Raw genomic sequence first — 21,738 nt, forward strand, 5'->3', positions numbered from 1 at the left:
TGAATAAGAGAGAATCCAATCATCTCGCTTGACATTCATTGGCATTACCATTGTTAAATTCCCCACCATCAACATCCTGGGGTTACTATTGAACAGAGACTTGACTGGACCAGCCTCTAATTTTGCTACAAGAGCAGGCCAGAAGCTGGGAATTCTACAGCTCCCCCTGACCAAAGTCTGCCCACCATCTACAAGTCAGGAGTGTGATGGAATATTCTCTACTTGTTTGGATGAGTGTAGCTTTAACAATACTCGAAGCTCAACACCATCCAGCACAAAGCAACCAGCTTGATTGGCAGCCCAAGCACACTGTAACCATTCACCCTCTCCACACACTGTAGAGCAGTTTCTCCAAGGTGCACTGCAGCAACTTGCCAACATTCCTTTTTAAAACGCCTTTCAAACACGTGACCTCAATCACCTAGAAGATGAAGAGCAGCGGATGCATTGGAACACCATCTCCTGCAAATCCCCCACAAAATCATATATACCATCCTGACTCGAAACTAATTTACCATTCCTTCACTGTCACTGGGTCAGAGCCCTGGAACTCCCTCGCATACAGCACTGTGAATACATCTGCACCCATGGACTGCAGTGGTTCAAGAGGGTGTCTCACAAAAACCTTTTCAAGGACATCTAGGGTCGGGCAATAAATGTGTGCCAGCATTGTCCGTATCTCATGAACAAAAGAAAATCCCTCTGTCTCTACCCCAGATAGTTCAGGCACCACTCAGTAATTCACTTCAACCCTGGAGGAATTCACTTATGGCTGTTGGAATAAAATGAGATGCATCAATAATGTGACAATATCAGAACAACTGATATTGAGTGCTGGGTCTTTTGTTCACCACAATTTTTATGAAATATTCAGAACAAAGCTTTGCGCATGGCAATGAATAACAGCAAATAAAAAGCATTACTCAAACTCCGAAATAACAGCAGGATGATGGCAATTATCGATTTGTTTCTGGGTTTGTACATACAAATAAATGTAAAATTACCATACTGACGATGGAATCCAATGTTCTCACTATAATATTTGCAATGCCTGATCAATAACTATTGACCAACAATTAATGTTTTTCTATTAGAACAAGGGTCTCAAATACAGTCATCTCAAGGTATTGGATACCATAGTGCAAGTAACCTACAGGAATTTAAAGGCTTTAGTGTGCTGGTGGATTCAAAAAATTACTACTTGTGCTGCTCCATGATTCATATCATGTGAATCCTTTTAATTTGTTTATTGCCTTGTGACCATTACCAGCCTCTGCAATTTAATTTATCATGCATCCTCTTGCTGATATTGGAAGTTTAAATGACAGTGTTTCGTTTGCTAAAGTGGGCATTTCTTGACAAACATTGGTTTGTCATTTGCTTTTAAAGTTTTATTTACATTTAGCGGTTACATTTTAGTATTAAGCAGAGATCTTTTGAGTACTCTCCTGGTTGCCAAACTTTAAAAGGAACTTACATTGGGTGGGGTACAGAGACGAGTACACTTCCTCTATATGAAATGAAATGAAATGAAAATCGCTTATTGTCACAAGTAGGCTTCAATGAAGTTACTGTGAAAAGCCCCGAGTCGCCACATTCCGGCGCCTGTTCGGGGAGGCTGGTACGGGAATTGAACCGTGCTGCTGGCCTGCCTTGGTCTGCTTTCAAAGCCAGCGATTTAGCCCTGTGCTAAACAGCCAGATGTTTCTCCTCTATTGTCCATTTCAGTGGAGCTATTCTTTTCGGGCTCCATTCTGATTTGTCCACTTGTGACCAGTGAATCTCCTGCAATGATATTTTCCTGCTTTTGCGTAGTTACCTCCTGGAGTCCCTCAAGAATCTATCCATGACCTTCTGCTACTTCTCATCTATCTGCTAGAACTCTGCAATAACATCCAAAAACACTCAGATGTCAGATTCCAAATGTACACTGACAACACCATCTCTGCTCACACGACATCCATTCAGAGATGAGCGGAAATTTCATAATAAATTTTGGGAAGGCTGAAGACCATTGTCTTGTTTCGTGCTGCAAAATCCTTTCCTTAGCCACCAATTCCATCTTCTTGTGCAAGCTGTTTGCGGCTTCTTTGTCCCTGTGCTGACCGCCTAACCCCATAACTTCTGTTGTGATCCTTGGCTAGAGCTTCAGTTTGTGAGTAAAATCCAGTTCAGAGCCAAGAATCTTTGTTTAAAGTAGACCAAGTGTGTGCTTTAAGATACTTGCTCAGTGAAGAAAGTCACAAGGTTCACGGGTTTTGAACAAGGTAAATTGTACAATACAAGGGTCAGAAAAATAAAAACATTTACAATATCTATTTTATGCTCTTAACATTCACATGTATGAGGTACAAGGGAATTAACAAGCCAAATGTGGTAGAACACAGCATATTACATAATAAATGGCAGATGTGACCAAAACAGTCCACAGACTTCTCAAAATGTCTTCTCAAAAATCACCCAGATGTCAGAAACACTGAGCCGACCAATATCACTGAAACTCTGTTTCTCTCACAAGAAATTCCAGTCTTCACCTTCGAAGACTTCGCCTTGAAATTCTCTCCAAAAGTTGCTGCAACTTGGATAGCATCAATGACAACCCACCTCCCAGGGTTTTAATCTTATCTGCCAAGATTCTGTTTCTCTGCATTCCCGAGTATGCACTCGAGCACCAACTCACAACGACAGTTTCTGATCTTTGATTGCACCAAGTTGAACACTGCTGCTCCAAAGCGGTACTTTTGTCCCAACGATCTGTAGCAGAGTCATCAACTTTGGCTACCTTCTTCACTTCAAGTTTGCTCCCTGCAGCCCTTTTCCTTTGTGGAGCCTGTTTCTCTGCTTCTCTCTGAACTGAACTCCGACCTTTTGCTGCCCCTGTCCCCTCTCTGGGACCCTTTTGGGACCTCTCCCTGTCCTCGCGCCCCCTTTAGAACCTCTCCTGCTTGGGACTTTTCTTTTCTTTATGGCGCTCCACTCAGTCACCTGACCCATAGGTTCGCAGTTTTTCTTGCACAGGCGCGCTAGCCTCTCAGGATGTGAAAATGTAGAACTGCATATGTGCACCCACTCCCGGCCTGCGGGTGCGCAAAAAATGCAAGGTCCATCTCAAGTTAAAGTTCCCGACCTTCTCTCTCAATTCTGAGGTAAGTATAGTTTTCACACCTCTTCGTCACCAAGATCTATTTCCAACACTGTAATATGCCCATTTCCACCCCGGTTCCAGCCCATCTGCTACTGAAGCATTTATTTGTGCTTTTGTTACCCCCAGGCTTGACTATTCCAGTGCTGTTCTGGCTGGTCTTCCACTTTTGATCTTTCTTAAATTCAGCATATTCTAACCTGCACCAAATCTTGTTCACCCGTAACCTCCGTGCTCACAACTCACATTGGCCCCTACTCTGGGAATGCACCAAATTTTAAAATCCCACCTATGTAAGGGTGGCACAGTGGTTAGCACAGCTGCCTCACAGTGCCAGGGGTCTGGGTGCGATTCTGGTCTTGGGTGACTGTGTGGAGTTTGCATATTCTCCCCATGGTTTCCTCTGCATGGGTCTCCTCAGGGTGCTCTGGATTCCTCCCACAGTGCAAAGATGTGCAGGTAAGGTGGATTGGCCATGCTAAATTGCCCCTGTGTCCAAAGGTTAGGTAGAGTTACGGGGATAAGGCAGGAGAGTGAGTCTGGGTGGGGTGCTCCTATCGAGGGAAGGTGCAGACTTCATGGGCGAAATGGCCTCCTTCTGCAATTTAGGGATTCTCCTTGTCCCTCCCTCTCTGTAACCTTTAGACAAAATTTATCTTGGATCTCTCCACTCTTCTGATACTGGCCTTTTGTGCTTCACCAATTTCCAACACCTCACCATTGGCGGCGGCCTTCCCATCAGCGATCAAGCCATATGCTCCCTACTTGTCTCCCTTAACCTCTCCTTTACTCCTTTAACCGGCTGGTTTGGCAAAGCTTTTGGTTACCTGTTCCGAATAACCTAATTATGTAGCTTGGTGTTAAACTTTTTTAACCTTTCTGTGAAGCTCCTTGGGATGTTTTACTATATAGAGGTGCTATATAAATTAAGTAATTGATGAGCAATCAGAATGATCCTAAATCCAAGAGCATGAGTTTGGGGAAAATCATTAATGGAATATTTTATTTATGTTTTATCTGTCATGTATTAAAATGTATTACCGCTGCTATCACAGAGTAAAAAGCGATGCTGTGTTGAGCTATGAGCAGTGATAAGTCTGCCGTCCTTCCTCTATTCCTGAATGGGGATAGTGTGATGATATTTGAAACAGGAGGCACTCAACCACAGCTTGCTTTTCGTCCTATTGTTGGAGATGTTCTGTAGTCATTTTTGTTGACACCCAGCCTTAAAATGTACTTGAAGGTATCTGCTGCCGTTGGTGAATTATGTCCTGCCAATTACCAGAAAAATCTATGACCCTGATCATAAGGTCCCAAATTGCCAGCAAAGTTTGAGAGGCTCGCTGCGATTGACCCCTGCAACTACTCCGTAACTTACAGTGGGCTCACTTGTGCTCATATCGGAAAGTTGGGATGCACCTGAATGGTTCCTCCAGAATTCATCAGCTGGGAACTTTCGCTGATTGCCCAGAACACATTTAATGTTTGTTTTTGGAGCACAGCCTGCATATCCCTTCAACCCAACACGAGTGGGAAAACCATCCAGATGCACATGCACACACACAAGCCCCACACGCACACACACACACAAGCCCCACGCACACACACACACAAGCCCCACACACACTCGCGCACACACACAAGCCCCACGCACACACACACACACAAGCCCCACGCGCACACGCACACACACACAAGCCCCACGCGCACACGCACACAAGCGCCACGCGCACACGCACACAAGCCCCACGCGCACACGCGCACACACACAAGCCCCACGCGCGCACACACAAGCCCCACGCGCACACACACACACACACAAGCCCCACACGCACACAAGCCCCACGCGCGCACGCACACACACACAAGCCCCACACGCACACACACAAGACACACGCACACACACACACGCCCCACGCACACACACAAGCCCCACGCGCGCGCGCACACACAAGCCCCACGCGCGCGCGCACACACAAGCCCCACGCGCGCGCACACACAAGCCCCACGCGCGCACACACAAGCCCCACGCGCACACACACAAGCCCCACGCGCGCACACAAGCCCCACGCGCGCACACAAGCCCACGCGCACACGCACACACACACAAGCCCCACGCACACACACACAAGCCCCACGCACACACGCACAAGCCCCACGCACACACGCACAAGCCCCACGCACACACGCACAAGCCCCACGCGCACACGCACAAGCCCCACGCGCACACGCACAAGCCCCACGCGCACACGCACAAGCCCCACGCGCACACGCACAAGCCCCACGCGCACACGCACAAGCCCCACGCACAAGCCCCACGCGCGCACGCACAAGCCCCACGCACAAGCCCCACGCGCACACGCGCACACACGCACAAGCCCCACGCGCACACGCACAAGCCCCACGCGCACACTCACAAGCCCCACGCGCACACGCACAGGCCCCACGCACACACGCACAGGCCCCACGCACACCCGCACAGGCCCCACGCACACCCGCACAGGCCCCACGCACACCCACACAGGCCCCACGCACACGCCCCACGCGCACACGCACAAGCCCCACGCGCACACGCACAAGCCCCACACACACAAGCCCCACGCACACACGCACAAGCCCCACGCACACGCGCACACACAAGCCCACGTGCACACGCACACAAGCCCCACGCACACACGCGCACACACACAAGCCCCACGCGCACACACACAAGCCCCACGCACACACGCACAAGCCCCACGCGTACACGCACAAACCCCACGCACACACGCACAAGCCCCACGCGCACACGCGCACACACAAGCCCCACGCACACACGCACAAGCCCCACGCGTACACGCACAAACCCCACGCACACACGCACAAGCCCCACGCGCACACGCACAAGCCACACGCCCCACGCACACACACACAGGCCCCACGCACAAGCCCCACACGCACAGGCCCCACATGCACACGCCCCACGCACACACGCACAAGCCCCACGCGCACACGCGCACACACAAGCCCCACGCACACACGCACAAGCCCCACGCGTACACGCACAAACCCCACGCACACACGCACAAGCCCCACGCGCACACGCACAAGCCACACGCCCCACGCACACACACACAGGCCCCACGCACAAGCCCCACGCGCACACGCACAGGCCCCACACGCACACGCCCCACGCACACACGCACAAGCCCCACGCGCACACGCACACACACACGCCCCACGCGCACACGCACAAGCCCCACACGCACAAGCCCCACGCGCGCACGCACACGCACAAGCCCCACGCGCGCACGCACAGGCCCCACGCGCGCGCGCACCAGCCCCACGCGCGCGCGCACCAGCCCCACGCGCGCGCGCACCAGCCCCGCGTGCGCGCGCGCACCAGCCCCGCGTGCGCGCGCGCACCAGCCCCGCGCGCGCGCGCGCACCAGCCCCGCGCGTACACGCACAAGCCCCATGCACACACGCACTTAGCTGAACACAGATTGCAATGGGCCTGATGTTGAAGGGTGGAAGTGGCTCTGCCAGGGATGCACCATTCAGCCAGACATCTCCAATCATTTTGTTGTTGGAGCCATGCCGCAACTGGGAGAACAAGTCCCCACTGCAACATACCTTTAAGTAGGGTTGAACTTTTTCATGTGGTCAGTAGTGAATGTTTCCACTTCGCCGCTGACTGTAAGGTCCTGTCCAGTATTTACATAATGTAACAAAAATTCAGTCACTGCCATTGGCCTAATGTGCTGACATCTGTAAATTGTATTTGTCCTTGTGATTGTGTATTCAATGTGCCTGTTTGTCATTGATTTACATGTGGAGAACTCCATATGCAATAATTCTGAATGACCAAGTCAGCTTTCGTTCTTGCAATCTGATTAATTGCATTGAATAATTGTCCATACTTACAATTAAATGTACCTGTTTCTTTTTGTCTTTGTAGCCATTTACTGTGTCCCAGCTGAAACTGTGTGCGGGAATCATGGTAACAGCATCTCACAACCCCAAGCAAGATAATGGTTATAAGGTAATCATGCAATTCTTTATGCAATGCTGTTGTCTGTAATATAGCCTAAAATCATTGGCACTGTTAGTTGACAAACCAATTCAATTTTTCTTCTTCCATTAGCGTGCAATAGTATTGGAAAATAGATTGCAGTAACATAGTGAATTGCAGTAACGGATTGTTGAAGTTGTGAAAATGGAGATGATGGGCGACGTTTACCGACCAGCCCGCCAACGGGTTTTTCTGGTCCCACCGTTGTCAACAGGAGTTCTCGTTGACTGCACCCCTCGTCACTGGGAAACCGCACACTGTTGGTGGGACCGGAATGTTCCGTCAGCATGAACAGCTGGCAAATTCCACCCAACGTAACATTGAAGTCTAGTCATGCATTTGTTTTCTTCACGTGGCTCCTCAGATCACATGTACACAGGCAGCGGAGGGAGTAAGCTTATTGATGCCAGACAGTGGTCAGCCTGTGGAATTCGCTACCACAGAAAACAGTTGAGGCGAAAACACTATTTTCAGGAGGCAGTTAAATATAGCATTGGCGGGGGGGGGGGGGGGGGGGGGGGGGGGGGGGGGGGGCGGGGGGGGGGGGGGGGGGCGGGGGGGGGGAGAGAGGGAATCAAAGGATATGGGAGGAAGGCGGGATCAGGCTATTATGGAGTTCGATGATCAGCCATGATAATGAATGGCAGAGCAGGCTCAAAGGGTTGAATGGCCTCCTCTTGTTTTCCATGTTTCTATCAGCTCCATTAATGTTTGAGCACTACAAGCTGGCAATGTAGTGTTCGGAGTTGGAAAAAACAGTCCTAATCAATAAAAGCAAGAGTTCGCTGGCCCTCACCACTAACAAAAAACAATTTAACATCACTTTTGTTTTCTGTGGATAATTGTTGGATCCCAATTCACTTCTGCAGTTTTGTGCAAAGTGACTTCAAAAGTAACCAATTTACATGTCAAGTGCTTTGGAATATACTGAAGACGTAAGATGATACGGGTAATTTTGTTTTCAACAGATTCTATGCTTGTAGTAAAATTGGTCCTGGTTTCCTGAATTATTTCCATGTGATTTCAAATTAAATATTAACAATGTACAACAAAGTCCTCAAGCATTCAAGTGTAGTCAGTTTAAGCATGTAGAGTACCAGTGGCTGAAGATACTTGGTAATTAATTCAGCTATGAACATTTTCAAGCTGATCTCATCAGCCATCCTAATTCCAAAGTCCCACCTTTGGAATGCAAACACTACATTGCGGTTAAATTTGAAATGCACCATTTGGTGCAAAAAGATTTGCAGAATATGTCAGGGTGTCCTAAAACACTTTACCACACTTTGAAGTGTCGTCACTGTTGTAATGTAAGAAAGAAGGCAGCCAATTTGTCACATCAAGCTTCTCAAAAGTGCATTATGAAGATAAACAAGTATTAATTTTTAGTGACGTTGATTGAGGGGTAAATATTGGCCAGTACAACAGGGCTAACTTCACTTATCCCTCTTCAAAACAGTGGGACAAGATTTGAGTGGTGAGATGGGGTGGGGGCAGTGGCGGGCGAGCACTGAATTTCGCTCCGCTGGCCTATGTGCCGGATCTTGGCACTATCAAGACTCCTGGCCATTTTCCAGGAGGAAACCGCAGGAACAGCTACCAACTGCAAGTGGCAGAAAGCTGATTGAACCAGTTAAGGGAGCTATTAAAGTCCCTCTCCTGTGGTGACTGAAAGCTCCCAGTTGGCAGACAGGCCTTTTTCAGGAGCTGAAACACGGGGGAAAGGGGGTGGCCTCCCTGCTGCTTTTTATTGGGGGGGAGATTAGAAGTGCTGAGTGGGCACCTCCACTCATTTATTGGTCAATCTTTCAAAACGCTTGACGGCTGGCTATTCCTGACATGGTGTGGGGTCAAGACCTGCATTTGATCCTGTCCCAAAATGGGGACTCCAGCCGATGATCTTTTGCATCTATCCAAAGGCGTGCAGGTTAGGTGGGGTTACGGGGATAGGGCGGCGAAGTGGGCCTAGGTGTAGGCTGCTCTTTTGGGGGACCGGTACAGACCCAATGAGCCGAATGGCCTCCTTCTGTACTTCAGGGATTGTATGGGACCTGAGAGCAGATGAGAAACTGATTGATTCCACTTTAATGGCCAGGTTTGAGAAACAGACAAGAGTAATATCTCAAGATTATTCCAGTGCTGTTTAGTTTCCTATTTGTAAACTAGGGATATATAAAAAATTTCTTGTAAATGACATATTATATTAAATTCCAATATGGTCGTTTTATTGAAATCCTATACAAAATTTCTCCCGGAATTAGGATAATTTCCTGAGTTGGACATTTAAGGTGTATTTATTTACCAAATTCAATAAATACTCAAAACTGTGCAGCTGATTTATTTTTGTTCAAATTCCAAACGTTTTCCTTTCTCCTCTTTTGTCTCCTTGCACTTTGAATATTTTTCAGTTTTAAAACATTTATTCAATTTATCTTTTGATTTCCTTATTTATTTATTGTTTTCCAATTAAGGGGCAATTTAGCATGGCAAATCCACCTATCCTGCACATCTTTGGGTTGTGGGGGTGAGACCCACACAGACACGGTGAGAATGTGCAAACTCTACACGGACAGTGACGCGGGGCCTGGATCGAACCCGGGTCCTCAGTGCTGTGAGGCACTGCGCCACCGTACTGCCCTCTATCTTTTGATTTTCTAAACTATTTTGACATTATACAGGATGCATGAGTCTTGTACAATGCCTGGAAGTGTGTAATATAAAACTGATGGATCTTTCAGGCTGTTTAACTTGTTGCATAAAGCTGGCTGCGCTTTGGAGTCCACGTAAAAGGCATTTCCTGAAAGTAGTCCATGAGTTAAGAATTTGTGAATGTATGTAGCCCCCTTTAATTTAAGTGGTTCAGTGTAAAAATAACCCAGCAAATAAGCTCTAGTCTTATCCAAGACAGGTTAGTTTGTTGCAAGGCTACTGCTGAAAATTATTTAAGTGAAAAGTGAAAATACAAATACAGAGGTTAAAATGCAGATAACGCTGTATAAAAATACTTAAAGATGAGATTTTGGGGCAGCACGGTGGCGCAGTGGTTAGCACTGCTAACTCAGTGTTGAGGACCCGTGTTCGATCCTGGCCTCAGGTCACTGTCTGAGTGGAGTTTGCACATTCTCCCCGTGTCTGTGGGTCTCACCCCCACAACCCAAAGATCTGCAGGATAGGTGGATTGGTCATGCTAAATTGTCCCTGAATTGGAAAAAAAAAGAATTGGGTACATTAAATGTTTTTTAAAAAGCTGAGATTTCAAATCGGTCTCTGAGCGATATCATTGCAGACCCATTGCTTGAATTCCTTCACTTCCGAAGTGACAGAATTGGAACTTTGGATCCAGTTAGTTGCTGTGATAGCTTCTGTAATTTAACAGTCAGTGTTTCCCTCTCTCTGGTGGGTTCAGCAGGACAGCAGGTTTTTGGGCGAGAGCGAAGATTTCCTATTTCTCACTAATTCTTTGGTTACAGCACTTAAGGGTTGCCTGGGCTTTTTCGGCAAAACCAGCAGTAGATTTCTTTTCAAAAGCCTTTCTCTTTGTCCTCCCTTGGCCAAAAATCCTTTCTGTTGTTTCTCGGAATTCTTCCTGAGGTTCTGCACACAAAATTGCTGTTTGCAGCCTGCCTTTTCACAGCTCCAAAACTTAACATGGCTGCTATCGCAAACTGTCAAATCATGTTGTTAACCTTTTAGACATCTCAGCCTTTGACTTGAATGGTCCCCATTCTCTTGGGTGTGAGCAGATTGGAAAGAACTATTCACACCTCCAGGGAAAGCCGTTGTCTGTTTGAGTACTCACTGAATTTCAAACGTCTTTTCATGTCTGCTTGTAATCCACCTGGAGCCTTCCAGAAGCCTGACAATATTGCAGTCGAGAAAAGGTTGGGTGATTATTGGCAGCCATCTTTAAGGCTTCTTCTTTCCATTTTAAAGGGAAGATCAACTGTTTTTACAAAATCTGAAATATCTCAAATACACATTTGTGACAGTGTCCATGGCCTCATTCAATTCGAAGTAGCTTAGGTTATTGTTGATCTAGTCCATATTTACAAAATCATTATGGGTTTGTTATGTTTGCATAATCACTTAATGCAATGCACTCAGCACCAAACTTGCGTCTGCTGGTAACTTTGCAATCAAACATTATTAAAGAAACACAGTACTTAGTGGTTATTCGATTGCAGAAGTTAGTGATTTTGAATAATTTGAACTATTTTGTTTCTTTGGTCAACTAACTGAGCAAACGTCACCAAATTCTGATCCCTCATATGTATAATTAGAAAAGCTGACACACTCGCAAGCCACCATCTCGCTGATACTAAAGCGGGATAAGGACCCGGAATCCTGCGGGTCATACAGGCCAATCTCCCTGATCAATGTGGATGCCAAGCTCCTGGCCAAGGTCCTGGCGGTTAGAATTGAGGACTGCGTACCAGAGGTGATTGGGGACGATCAGACTGGGTTTGTGAAAGGCAGGCAGCTGACAGCTAACTTGAGAAGATTGCTTAATGTGATCATGATGCCCCTCATGATATCTACCAGGTGCTCATGAAGGGGGAAGAGTCCCAGACGGAGGAACTGAAACTCAAATGGGAGGAGGAGCTTGGCGGGGATATGGAGGACGGGCTGTGGGCGGAAGCTCTGAGTAGGGTAAATTCAACCGCAACATGTGCCAGGCTCGGCCTGATTCAATTTAAGGTCGTGCACTGGGCCCACATGACGGTAGCTCAGATGAGCAAATTCTTTGGCTTAGAGGGCAAGTGCACTAGATGCGTGGGAGGATCAGCGAACCATGGTCACATGTTTTGGGCATGTCCGAAGCTTAGGGGGTACTGGGAGGGATTTGCGGGAGTCATGTTCTGGGTGCTGAAAACAAGGGTGGTGATGAGTCTAGAGGTGACAATTTTTGGGGTTTCGGAAGACCCGGGAGTCCAGGGGAAGAAAGAGGCAAATGTTCTGGCCTTTGCTTCCCCAATAGCCCGGCGGCGAATACTGCTGGCATGGAGGGACTCTCAACCCCCGAAGACCAAACTATGGCTTTCGGACATGTCAAGTTTTCTGGGTATGGAAAAAATTAAGTTCGCTTTGAGGGGATCTGTACTGGGGTTTGCCCGAAGGTGGCAACCATTCATTGGCTTCTTTGTGGGAGAGTGAACTTCAGCAGGGGGAGAGGGGGGGGGAGATTAGGGTAGAGTAGGAGGGATAAGTAGGCTGGTAGTATCTAGGGGAGAGGAGCGGGCATGTGCAGTGTGGTTTGATAGAAGTATTGGTTTTCTATTGATGTTTGCACATTTCTGTTATCTGTAACTGTTTACAATGCCAAAAAATACCTCAATAAAATTGTTTGTTTAAAAAAAAAAGGAATGGAATGGCATTGAAAGCAGGACTAGAGAGCATAGGGTGTCCCTTTATGTGGACGGTTTGTTGTTGTACGTGTCGAACAAGCTCTCATGTATGGGGAGGATAATGGGGTTGTTAAAGTTTGGATCCTTCTCTGGGTACAAGCATAACGTGGCCAAGAGTGAGGTCTTCCTGGTGAACTGCCTGGCTAAGGGCACAGGCTTGGAAACATTGCCATTCAAGCTGGTCAAAACATCAGGTATCTTGGTGTTCAGGTGGCACATGAGTGGGGCATGATGCACAAATTGAATTTGGCCGGCCTGGTGGAGGGAGTGAGAGGGAACCAGAAGAGCTGGAATGCCTACCCGCTTTGCTTGGCGGGTAGAGCACAAACCTTTAAAAATGAACATTCTCCCGAGGTACTTGTTCCTGCTTCAGGCTCTCCAAAGCATTCTTCATGAGGGTGAAGAAGTTAATTTCAGCATCTGTGTGGGCAGCCAAGAAACGAGAGGCTTCCTACAGAGGGGACGTTGTTTGTCCTGCTCTTAACTGGTTGAGTTCTGGGCATCGGTGCATGAGACTCTGTCGATGATCGTGGGGGTGAGATTGGAGCCGTGCCCTTTGGTGACAATTTTTGGGGTATCGGAGTTGCCGGAAGTGGTGGAGGGGAAGGGGGGCCGATGTTGAGTCCTTCACCTCTCTGATTGCCTGGCGATGGATACTACTTGGATGGAGGTCAGCGGTGCCTCCAAGGGCCTTGGCGTGGGCGGGGGATATGGCAAAGTTTCTGCAAATGGATAAAATTAACTTTGCCCTATGGCAGTCAGAGGAGGGATTCCACTCTAGGTGGAGGCCGTTTTCTCAGTTTTCAAGGATCTGTTTGTCGCCAGCAGTTAATAAGGAGGTAAAATTTGTTAATTTATAAAGATATAAAATGACAAACTGTCTGTAATATGGTTACGCGTGTTTTTATGATTGTGGAAACTTTTGTATTGTTTGGAATAAAATATATTAAATTTAAAAAAAAGAAAAGCTGACACACTTTTCTGAAAACTCATCATACCTGGATCAAATACACAATGGGCTGTTTTTTTTAGAATACATGTCGAGATGAGCTTCATAGAACATAGTACATTATAGGGCAGTACAGGCCCTTCGGCCCTCGATGTTGCGCCGACCTGTGAAACCACTCTAAAGGCCATCTACACTATTCCCTTATCGTCCATATGTCTATCCAATGACCATTTGAATGCCCTTAGTGTTGGCGCGTCCACTACTGTTGCAGGCAGGGCGTTCCACACCCTTACTACTCTCTGAGTAAAGAACCTACCTCTGACATCTGTCCTATATCTATCTCCCCTCAATTTAAAGCTCTGTCCCCTCGTGCTCAGGATGTTGAAATGACAGTGCTTAGAATTTCTTGATTCGTGTAGATAAAGGTGCCTCCTGGTGCTTTCTTTGTAAAATTAGTTTGATTTCTGTGGTCTTGTCTTTATTGTAATGCAGAAGTACAAGAATATTTGAGCACTTCTGATTTACATGCATGCTATCTGCCAAGTGTGGAGGAAATTCCATCTTCACTTCAATTCTTTAAGCAGCTTTTCAAGATGGTTTTTTTTCCCTTGGTCGAGCATTTTTTTTCTGAGAAGTAATTGTAGCATTTATGTCACAATATTCAACATTATCCTATTTCTAGTAAATGCTGTAACCACTCTGGTTTGTTTGGTAATATTTAGGTATACTGGGATAATGGAGCTCAGATTATTGCACCTCATGATCAAGAAATCGCACAGGCCATTGATGAAAATTTGGTGCCATGGTCAGAGTCCTGGAATGACAAACTTGTTGATTGCAGTCCACTCATTAAAGATCCTTATGAAAATATGAAAAATAAATATCTTGAGTGTCTACAGAAGCATTGCTTTCACAGGTCAGTGACCAGATATACTTCATATTTGACTTGTGGCAAACTGGCCAATGCCAGCTTTTTCAAATTCATTTGACCATATATTTGATGTGATTCAAATTGCTCGGTAGACATTGGTTTTATCTGGAACCTTAATGCACCTTTACAGTGGCAGCATACTGTGGATGCTGGAAATCAGAAATATGTATTTTTTTCTTTTCTTTTAATAAATTTAGAGTACCCAGTTCTCTTTTCCCAATTAAGGGGAAATTTAGCACAGCCAATTCACCTACCCTACACATCTTTTTGGGTTGTGGAGGTGAGACCCACGCAGACACGGGGAGAATGTGCAAACTCCACACAGACAGTGACCCGGGCTGGGATCGAACTAACCACTGCGCCACCGTGCTGCCCACAAAATCAGAAATATAACCAGAAAATGCAGGAAATACTCAGCAGGCCAGGCAGAATCTGTAGAGAACGATAATCTTGCCAAATTTAACTCTTCTTCACATATGCTGAGTTTGTCCTTCTGAGTTTACATTTCTGTTGATATTCCACTGTACTTTTATTTGGCTAACATGAGTTTCAGCAAAGGGCATGGTGGGACCTTTATGCAAATATGGCACTTAAAGCAAAAGAGCTAGATACTGATCTAGCGGGAGGGGGGGGGGGGGGGGGGGGGGGGGGAGAAATAGGGTTGCTGCTGCATTGGCCGATGGGGAACTGGAAACAGAAGAGGTGGTCGGGGTGGGGGGGCCCCGGCTGGGGGACTGGAGAGTGCGGGAGGCGCGGGCACGGGACTGGCCTAGAAAAGGAGATGGCTAGTCGGCAGGGGTGGGGGGGAAAAGCCCCCCAATCCGGCTGATAACTTGGAATGTGAGGGGCCTGAATGGACCGGTTAAGAGGGCCCGAGTGTTCGCGCACTTAAAGGGACTGAAGGCAGACGTGGTTATGCTTCAGGGGACACATTTGAAGGTGGCAGACCAGGTCAGGTTAAGAAAGGGATGGGTAGGACAGGTATTCCATTCGGGGATGGATGCGAAGAACAGAGGGGTGGCAATACTGATGTGGAAGCGGGTGTCGTTTGAGGTCAAGAATATTGTCGTGGACAATGGAGGTGTGGCGTCTGGATGTGGGATGACTGGCGGATGAGGAGGTGTGCGGGGGTGCATTGAAAGGTATTTGGAGGCCAACGACAACGGGGAGGTGCAGGTGGGGGTAGTATGGGAGGCGTTGAAGACGGTGGTCAGGGGAGAGTTAATCTCCATCAGGGCTCACAGGGAGAAGAGAGAGGGTAGGGAAAGGGAGAGGTTAGTGGGAGAGATCCTAAGGGTAGATAGGAGATGTGCAGAGGCCCCCGAGGAGGGACTACTTAGGGAGCGGCGAAGTCTCCAGACGGAATTCGACCTGTTGACCACAGGGAAGGCAGAGGCACAGTGGAGGAAAGCACAGTGGGCGACGTACGAGTATGGGGAGAAGGCGAGTCGGATGCTGGCACATCAGCTCCGTAAGAGGATGGCGGCGAGGGAGATAGGTGGAGTTAAGGATAGCAGGGGAACTACGGTGCGGAGTGCGGCGAAAGTAAATGAGGCATTTAAGGACTTCTATGAGGAGCTGTACAGATATCAGCCCCCAGCGGGGAAGAGGGGATGCGACGATTTCTAGATCAACTGAGGTTCCCGAGGGTGGAGGAGCAGGAGGTGGCTGGTTTGGGGACTCCAATTGGGTTGGAGGAGCTGGTTAAAGGACTGGGGAGCATGCAGGCGGGGAAGGCCCCGGGGCCAGATGGGTTCCTGGTTGAATTTTACAGGAAGTATGCGGACCGGTTAGCCCCGTTGCTAGCGAGGACTTTCAATGAGGCAAGAGAGGAGGGGACCCTGCCCCCGACAATGTCCGGGGCGCTGATCTCTCTGATCCTGAAGCGGGACAAGGACCCACTGCAATGTGGGTCGTACAGACCGATCTCGCTCCTCAATGTGGATGCTAAGTTGCTGGCAAAAGTGCTGGCTACGAGAATTGAGGACTGTGTCCCGGGGGTGATTCATGAGGACCAGACGGGATTTGTAAAGGGCAGGCAGCTAAACACCAATGTGCGGAGGCTCTTCAATGTGATTATGATGCCCTCGGTGGAGGGAGAGGCGGAGATAGTGGCAGCTATGGACGCGGAGGAGGCCTTTGACCGGGTGGAGTGGGAGTACCTCTGGGAAGTGCTGCGGAGGTTTGGGTTTGGGGAGGGGTTTATCAGGTGGGTTAAGCTCCTATATAGAGCCCCGGTGGCGAGTGTGGCTACGAATCGGCGGAGGTCGGAGTATTTTCGGCTGTATCGAGGGACGAGGCAGGGGTGCCCCCTGTCCCCCCTGTTGTTTGCATTAGCAATTGAGCCTTTGGCCATGGCATTAAGGGAGTCCAGGAAATGGAGGGGCTGGTCCGAGGGGAGAGGAGCATCGGGTGTCGCTGTATGCGGACGACCTGTTGCTGTACGTGGCAGATCCAGTGGAGGGGATGGTGGAGGTCATGCGGATCCTAAGGGAGTTTGGGGACATCTCGGGCTATAAGCTCAACGTAGGGAAAAGTGAGCTCTTTGTGGTGCATCCAGGGGACATGGGAAGAGGGACAGACGACCTAGGAGCTTTTGGTACTTGGGGATCCAGGTAGCTAGGAACTGGGGGGCCCTGCACAAACTTAATTTGACGCGGCTGGTGGAGCAGATGGAGGAGGACTTCAAAAGATGGGCTGTGTTGCCACTCTCACTAGTGGGCAGGGTACAGTCGATTAAAATGATGGTCCTCCCGAGGTTTCTTTTTGTGTTCCAGTGCCTTCCTATTATGATTACCAAGGCCTTTTTTAAGCGGGTAGGTAGGAGCATCATGTGTTTTGTATGGGCAAACAAGAACCCGAGGGTAAGGAGGGGGTTTCTGGAGCGTAGTAGGGACAGGGAGGGCTGGCGTTGCCGAATCTGGGTGGCTATTATTGGGCAGCCAACGTGGCGATGATCCGTAAGTGGGTAATAGAGGAAGGGGGGGCGGCATGGAAGAGGTTGGAGGTGGCGTCCTGCAAAGGAACGAGCCTGAGGGCGCTGGTGACTGCACCGCTGCCGCTCTCGCCGACAAGGTACACCACGAGTCCAGTGGTGGCGGCAACGCTAAAGATCTGGGGGCAGTGGAGACGACATAGGGGTGCGATGGGAGCCTCGGTGTTGTCCCCGATCAGAGATAACCATCGGTTCATCCCAGGAAGGATGGACGGGGGGTTTCGGAGCTGGCATCAGGCAGGGATCAGAAGGATGGGCGACCTGTTTATAGACGGGACGTTTGCGAGCCTAGGGGCGCTGGAGGAGAAGTTTGGGTTAGCCCCCGGGAAATGCGTTCAGGTATATGCAAGTGAGGGTGTTTGTGAGGCGGCAGGTGAGGGGATTCCAGTTGCTCCCGGCACAGGGGATTCAGGACAGGTTGATTTCGGGTGTATGGGTCGGAGAAGGCAAGGTTTCGGCGATATATCAGGAGATGAAAGAAGAGGGGGAGGCTTCGGTAGAGGAGCTGAAGGGCAAGTGGGAGGAGGAGTTGGGGGAGGAGATTGAAGAGGGTATGTGGGCTGATGCCCTGAGTAGGGTTAATGCCTCTTCCTCATGTGCCAGGCTCAGCCTGATACAGTTTAAGGTCATTCACAGAGCGCATATGACAGGGGCGAGGCTGAGTAGGTTCTTTGGGATGGAGGACAGATGCGGGAGGTGCTCGGGAAGCCCGGCGAATCATGCCCACATGTTCTGGTCGTGCCCGGCGCGGGATGGGTTCTGGAGGGGTTTTGCGAAGACTATGTCCAAGGTGGTGAAAGTCCAGATCAAGCCAAGTTGGGGGCTGGCATTATTTGGGGTGGCGGACGAGCCGGGAGTGCAGGAGGCGAAAGAGGCCGGTATTCTGGCCTTTGCGTTCCTGGTAGCCCGGCGGAGGATCTTGCTCATGTGGAAGGGACGTGAAGCCCCCCCAGTGTGGAAACCTGGATAAATGACATGGCAGGGTTCATTAAGCTGGAGAGGATTAAGTTTGCCTTGAGGGTCTGCGCAGGGGTTCTTCAGGCGGGTGGCAACCGTTCCTAGACTATCTCGCAGAGCGTTAGAATGAGGTCGGTCAGCAGCAGCAGCAACCCAGGGAGGGAGGGGGGGGGAGGGGAGGGGGTTGTCTCTTTTGGGGGGGGGTATTTGGGCGGGCGGGGGAGGGGATTTTCCCTAGGGGTACTTGTAAAAAAGCATATGGGAGGGTTATGTGCAGGAGAAACCCATTGTATAAGTTCTGTAGTATGTTTGATTGATATGTTTATGTTCTGTTCTGTTTTCTCTTTCTCTTTTCTGTTACGGGGGGGGGGGCGGTTAACTGGTTGAAAATGTTGGAAAAACTTCGAATAAACATTTTTTTTTTAAAATGGCACTTAAATACAGAACTTCTTGCGCATCTTCCCATGTCGCACCAAAATAGTGATTCTGAACGATAATTTCCTCTTTTCTGTTGTACATTTAAACGCTAATGAAATAAACTTGTTTCCATCGCTATTTTCCAGAACATTCAGCACTTGGGCTAAGCAATTCCAACCTAATGACTGAATTATGAAAGAGGACAAATGTCAAAATTGCTGCAGTATAAATAGCCCAGGCTTATATTTGACGCTCAGTTCTTTTTTCTTTTTAAAAAATAAATTTAATTTGTATTTCCAGTTTTTACAGAGTAACGGCTCAAGTGTGGTGACTGATAGTTACAAATTTTACACCGCTTTTTACATGTGGTCTCCCCCATCTCTCTCCCCCCCCCCCCCCCCCCCCCTGCTTCCCTCCCTTTCCTTCATTGATGGCTTGGTTTCCCTTTTAGAGTTGCCTTCTGCCCAGGACACCACAGTGTTCCTCTTCTTTCTGTTGGTGTTTTAAGTTTTTGTTGTTTGGGTGGTGGCGGGGGGGGTGCTGTGTGGCCTGTTCCCCTCCCTCCTTTTTCCCATGTGACCCCCTTGGGTTCCCTTCCTCTTGTGTGTCTTCCTTCCTTCCTTCCTCCCCCCCCCCCCCCCCTCTTTCCCTAGTCGCTATTGGCCTCAAGCAGGTCTTGGAACAGGCTGATGAATGGCCCCCACGCTTTGTGGAAGCCCTCGTCTAACCCTGTGGATGGTGCTGCTGATTGCCAGCTGAGCAGGATTCTCCGGCGTGCGAATAAGGAAGCAAAGGCAAGGGCGTCGGCTCTCTTCCCCATATGTAGTTCTGGCTGGTCCGATACCCCGAAGACTGCTACTCTTGGGCACGGCGCCACCCTCTCTCCCACAACCCTGGACATCGCCTCCAAGAAGGCTGCCCGGTGTTGCTAACTTTTGCCTTCATTTAATTGCTCTGTTTTATCACCTTTGCTCTTGAGTCGCCAGGTATCTTTATGATACCGCCACGTGGTTCAAGTCAGAGTAATGATCAATAATCCAATACACCGCTTAGTAAGATTTAAATCAAAGCACGCTTATTATACACAGTAATCAATACTCATGCACAAATTCTACGTCTAAGCTACTTACAACTAACCGGCCTAAACTTAACTTGGAACTGGCCCACCAGGTCAGGGAAACGAATGGCCTTTCGTTCAGGTTCTGAGCCTGCGGGATTCGAAGTTGGTACGGATTGGTAGCTCGGAGCGCCTATCTCGTAGTGAGCGTTGAAGTAAGACTTACTGGATATCGGCGGCGGCTGAACCGGTCACTGTCAAGGGTTGGTTCGCGTTGCTGAGTGACCCGGTCAAGAAGAACGATTTGAACTTGGGGCTTAATTCTTATAGTCCCCAGGGGCTTCCCGCCTTTCAGGGCGGACCCCTGTACCTGGTTCCAAGTGACTGGACTTTGTCCCAATCATTTGGTTCGATTTTCTCCAATGCTGGAGCGGTTCCCTGATCAATGGGCGGTCCTGAGGTGGTCGTTCACCCACTTTTGTGTCGGCTTCTGCTGGCGCCAAAGAGTCTGGTTTTGTTTTGTGTCTAAATGTTGCTCATTGTTCCCGGGGATTGCTCATTAATATGCAGATGGCTGGTGTTTTGTTATGCTGATGGTTGCTGGTATCGATCTTGTCTGGCCTTTCCAGAGGTAAATACACAGTCAACCTGCAGCTGCTCGTTTTTGTCCTGTTGGCTGACTTTCCCATCAGCCTTTGCCGTTCGCCATTTTAAATCGGGAGTTAGCCATTTTAAGTGGCTACACCGGAACCCGACAAGTCTGGGCCAGACCCAGAATATGTGGGTGTGGTTGACCGGGCCTCCCTGGCAGTGTTCACATTTGTCCTCTACCTCCAGGAAGAATCTGCACATTCGGGTTCTCGTCAGGTGTGGTCTGTGCACCACTTTGAACTGCATTCGGCTGAGCCTGGTTCAGGGGGAGATGCGGTTGGCCCTACTGCTTCGCTCCAGAGTCCGCAACTCACTTCCATTCCTAATTCGTTCTCCCATTTTCGTCTGGCTTCGTCCAGTGGTAGTCTTGCCCTATCCAGTAACCGGCCATATATGTTCCCACAGGTTCCTCCCTCCTTGCTGTCTGTGTTTATTAGTTCCTCCAGTAGTGTGTCTCTTGGGGCCCCTGGGGTATCTTGCCATCGCCTTGCGGCGAAAGTGTTTAATTTGGAGGTGCCCGCGTTCCTGTCCTGTGAGCTAACTCTTAGGTTAGCAGGGAGGCTCCCAACTAGAGTTAAGAAAAATGCTTACAAACAACAAAGTACTAAAACTCCATAAACCATTGTGCTCTGAAAGGGAGCTATATGTTATAATGAACAGAACAGAACCCCAAGCTGTAAAAATTCAACCCCAACAAGAACAAGAAAATGCAAGAACAAACCTGGAAATGCAACAATTCAACATGCTGGTCCCCAACATCCAAACACTCAATCACACTGCGCCCAGCCCATGTTTCTTACCAAACGAGCCAGCCTCTCCAAGCGCATCAAATAATTCCTCCTTTCCCTCGAAAGTCACTCTAAGCCGAGCCAGGAAGACTACAATGAACCAGATTCCATTTTTACACTTTTATACGGTCTTGGCTCTATTGATATAGCCCTCTTCGCCAGCTCTGCTCCCATGTCTTGGTAGAACCTGATGGCATGGACCTGCCATTTCAAGTCCGGATGCTCCTTCGCCCATCTCCGAAACCGCTATTTCTCTTTGAAGCTATGGAACTTAACTATTGCTGCACACGGTGCATCCTCAGGACGAGGCCTCTGCCGGCGTGTACGGGGTGCACGGTCCAACTCCGGAGGGGACGTGAATCCCTGCTCCCCCACCACTTTACCAAAGATCT

General features: G+C 48.9%; 1 protein-coding gene across 1 annotated transcript in view; it reads left to right on the forward strand.

The window, feature by feature from the left end:
• pgm2 (phosphoglucomutase 2) overlaps positions 1–21,738 on the forward strand; it is a 96,966-nt gene that overhangs the window by 28,002 nt on the left and 47,226 nt on the right. The window contains exons 5-6 of the mRNA XM_072496555.1: positions 7,083–7,166; positions 14,273–14,466. Of these exons, the coding sequence (XP_072352656.1) occupies positions 7,083–7,166; positions 14,273–14,466 (278 nt within the window). The remainder of the gene's footprint in view (positions 1–7,082; positions 7,167–14,272; positions 14,467–21,738) is intronic.

The sequence above is a fragment of the Scyliorhinus torazame genome, chromosome 3 (genome assembly GCF_047496885.1).
Source record: "Scyliorhinus torazame isolate Kashiwa2021f chromosome 3, sScyTor2.1, whole genome shotgun sequence".
Taxonomy (NCBI): domain Eukaryota; kingdom Metazoa; phylum Chordata; class Chondrichthyes; order Carcharhiniformes; family Scyliorhinidae; genus Scyliorhinus; species Scyliorhinus torazame.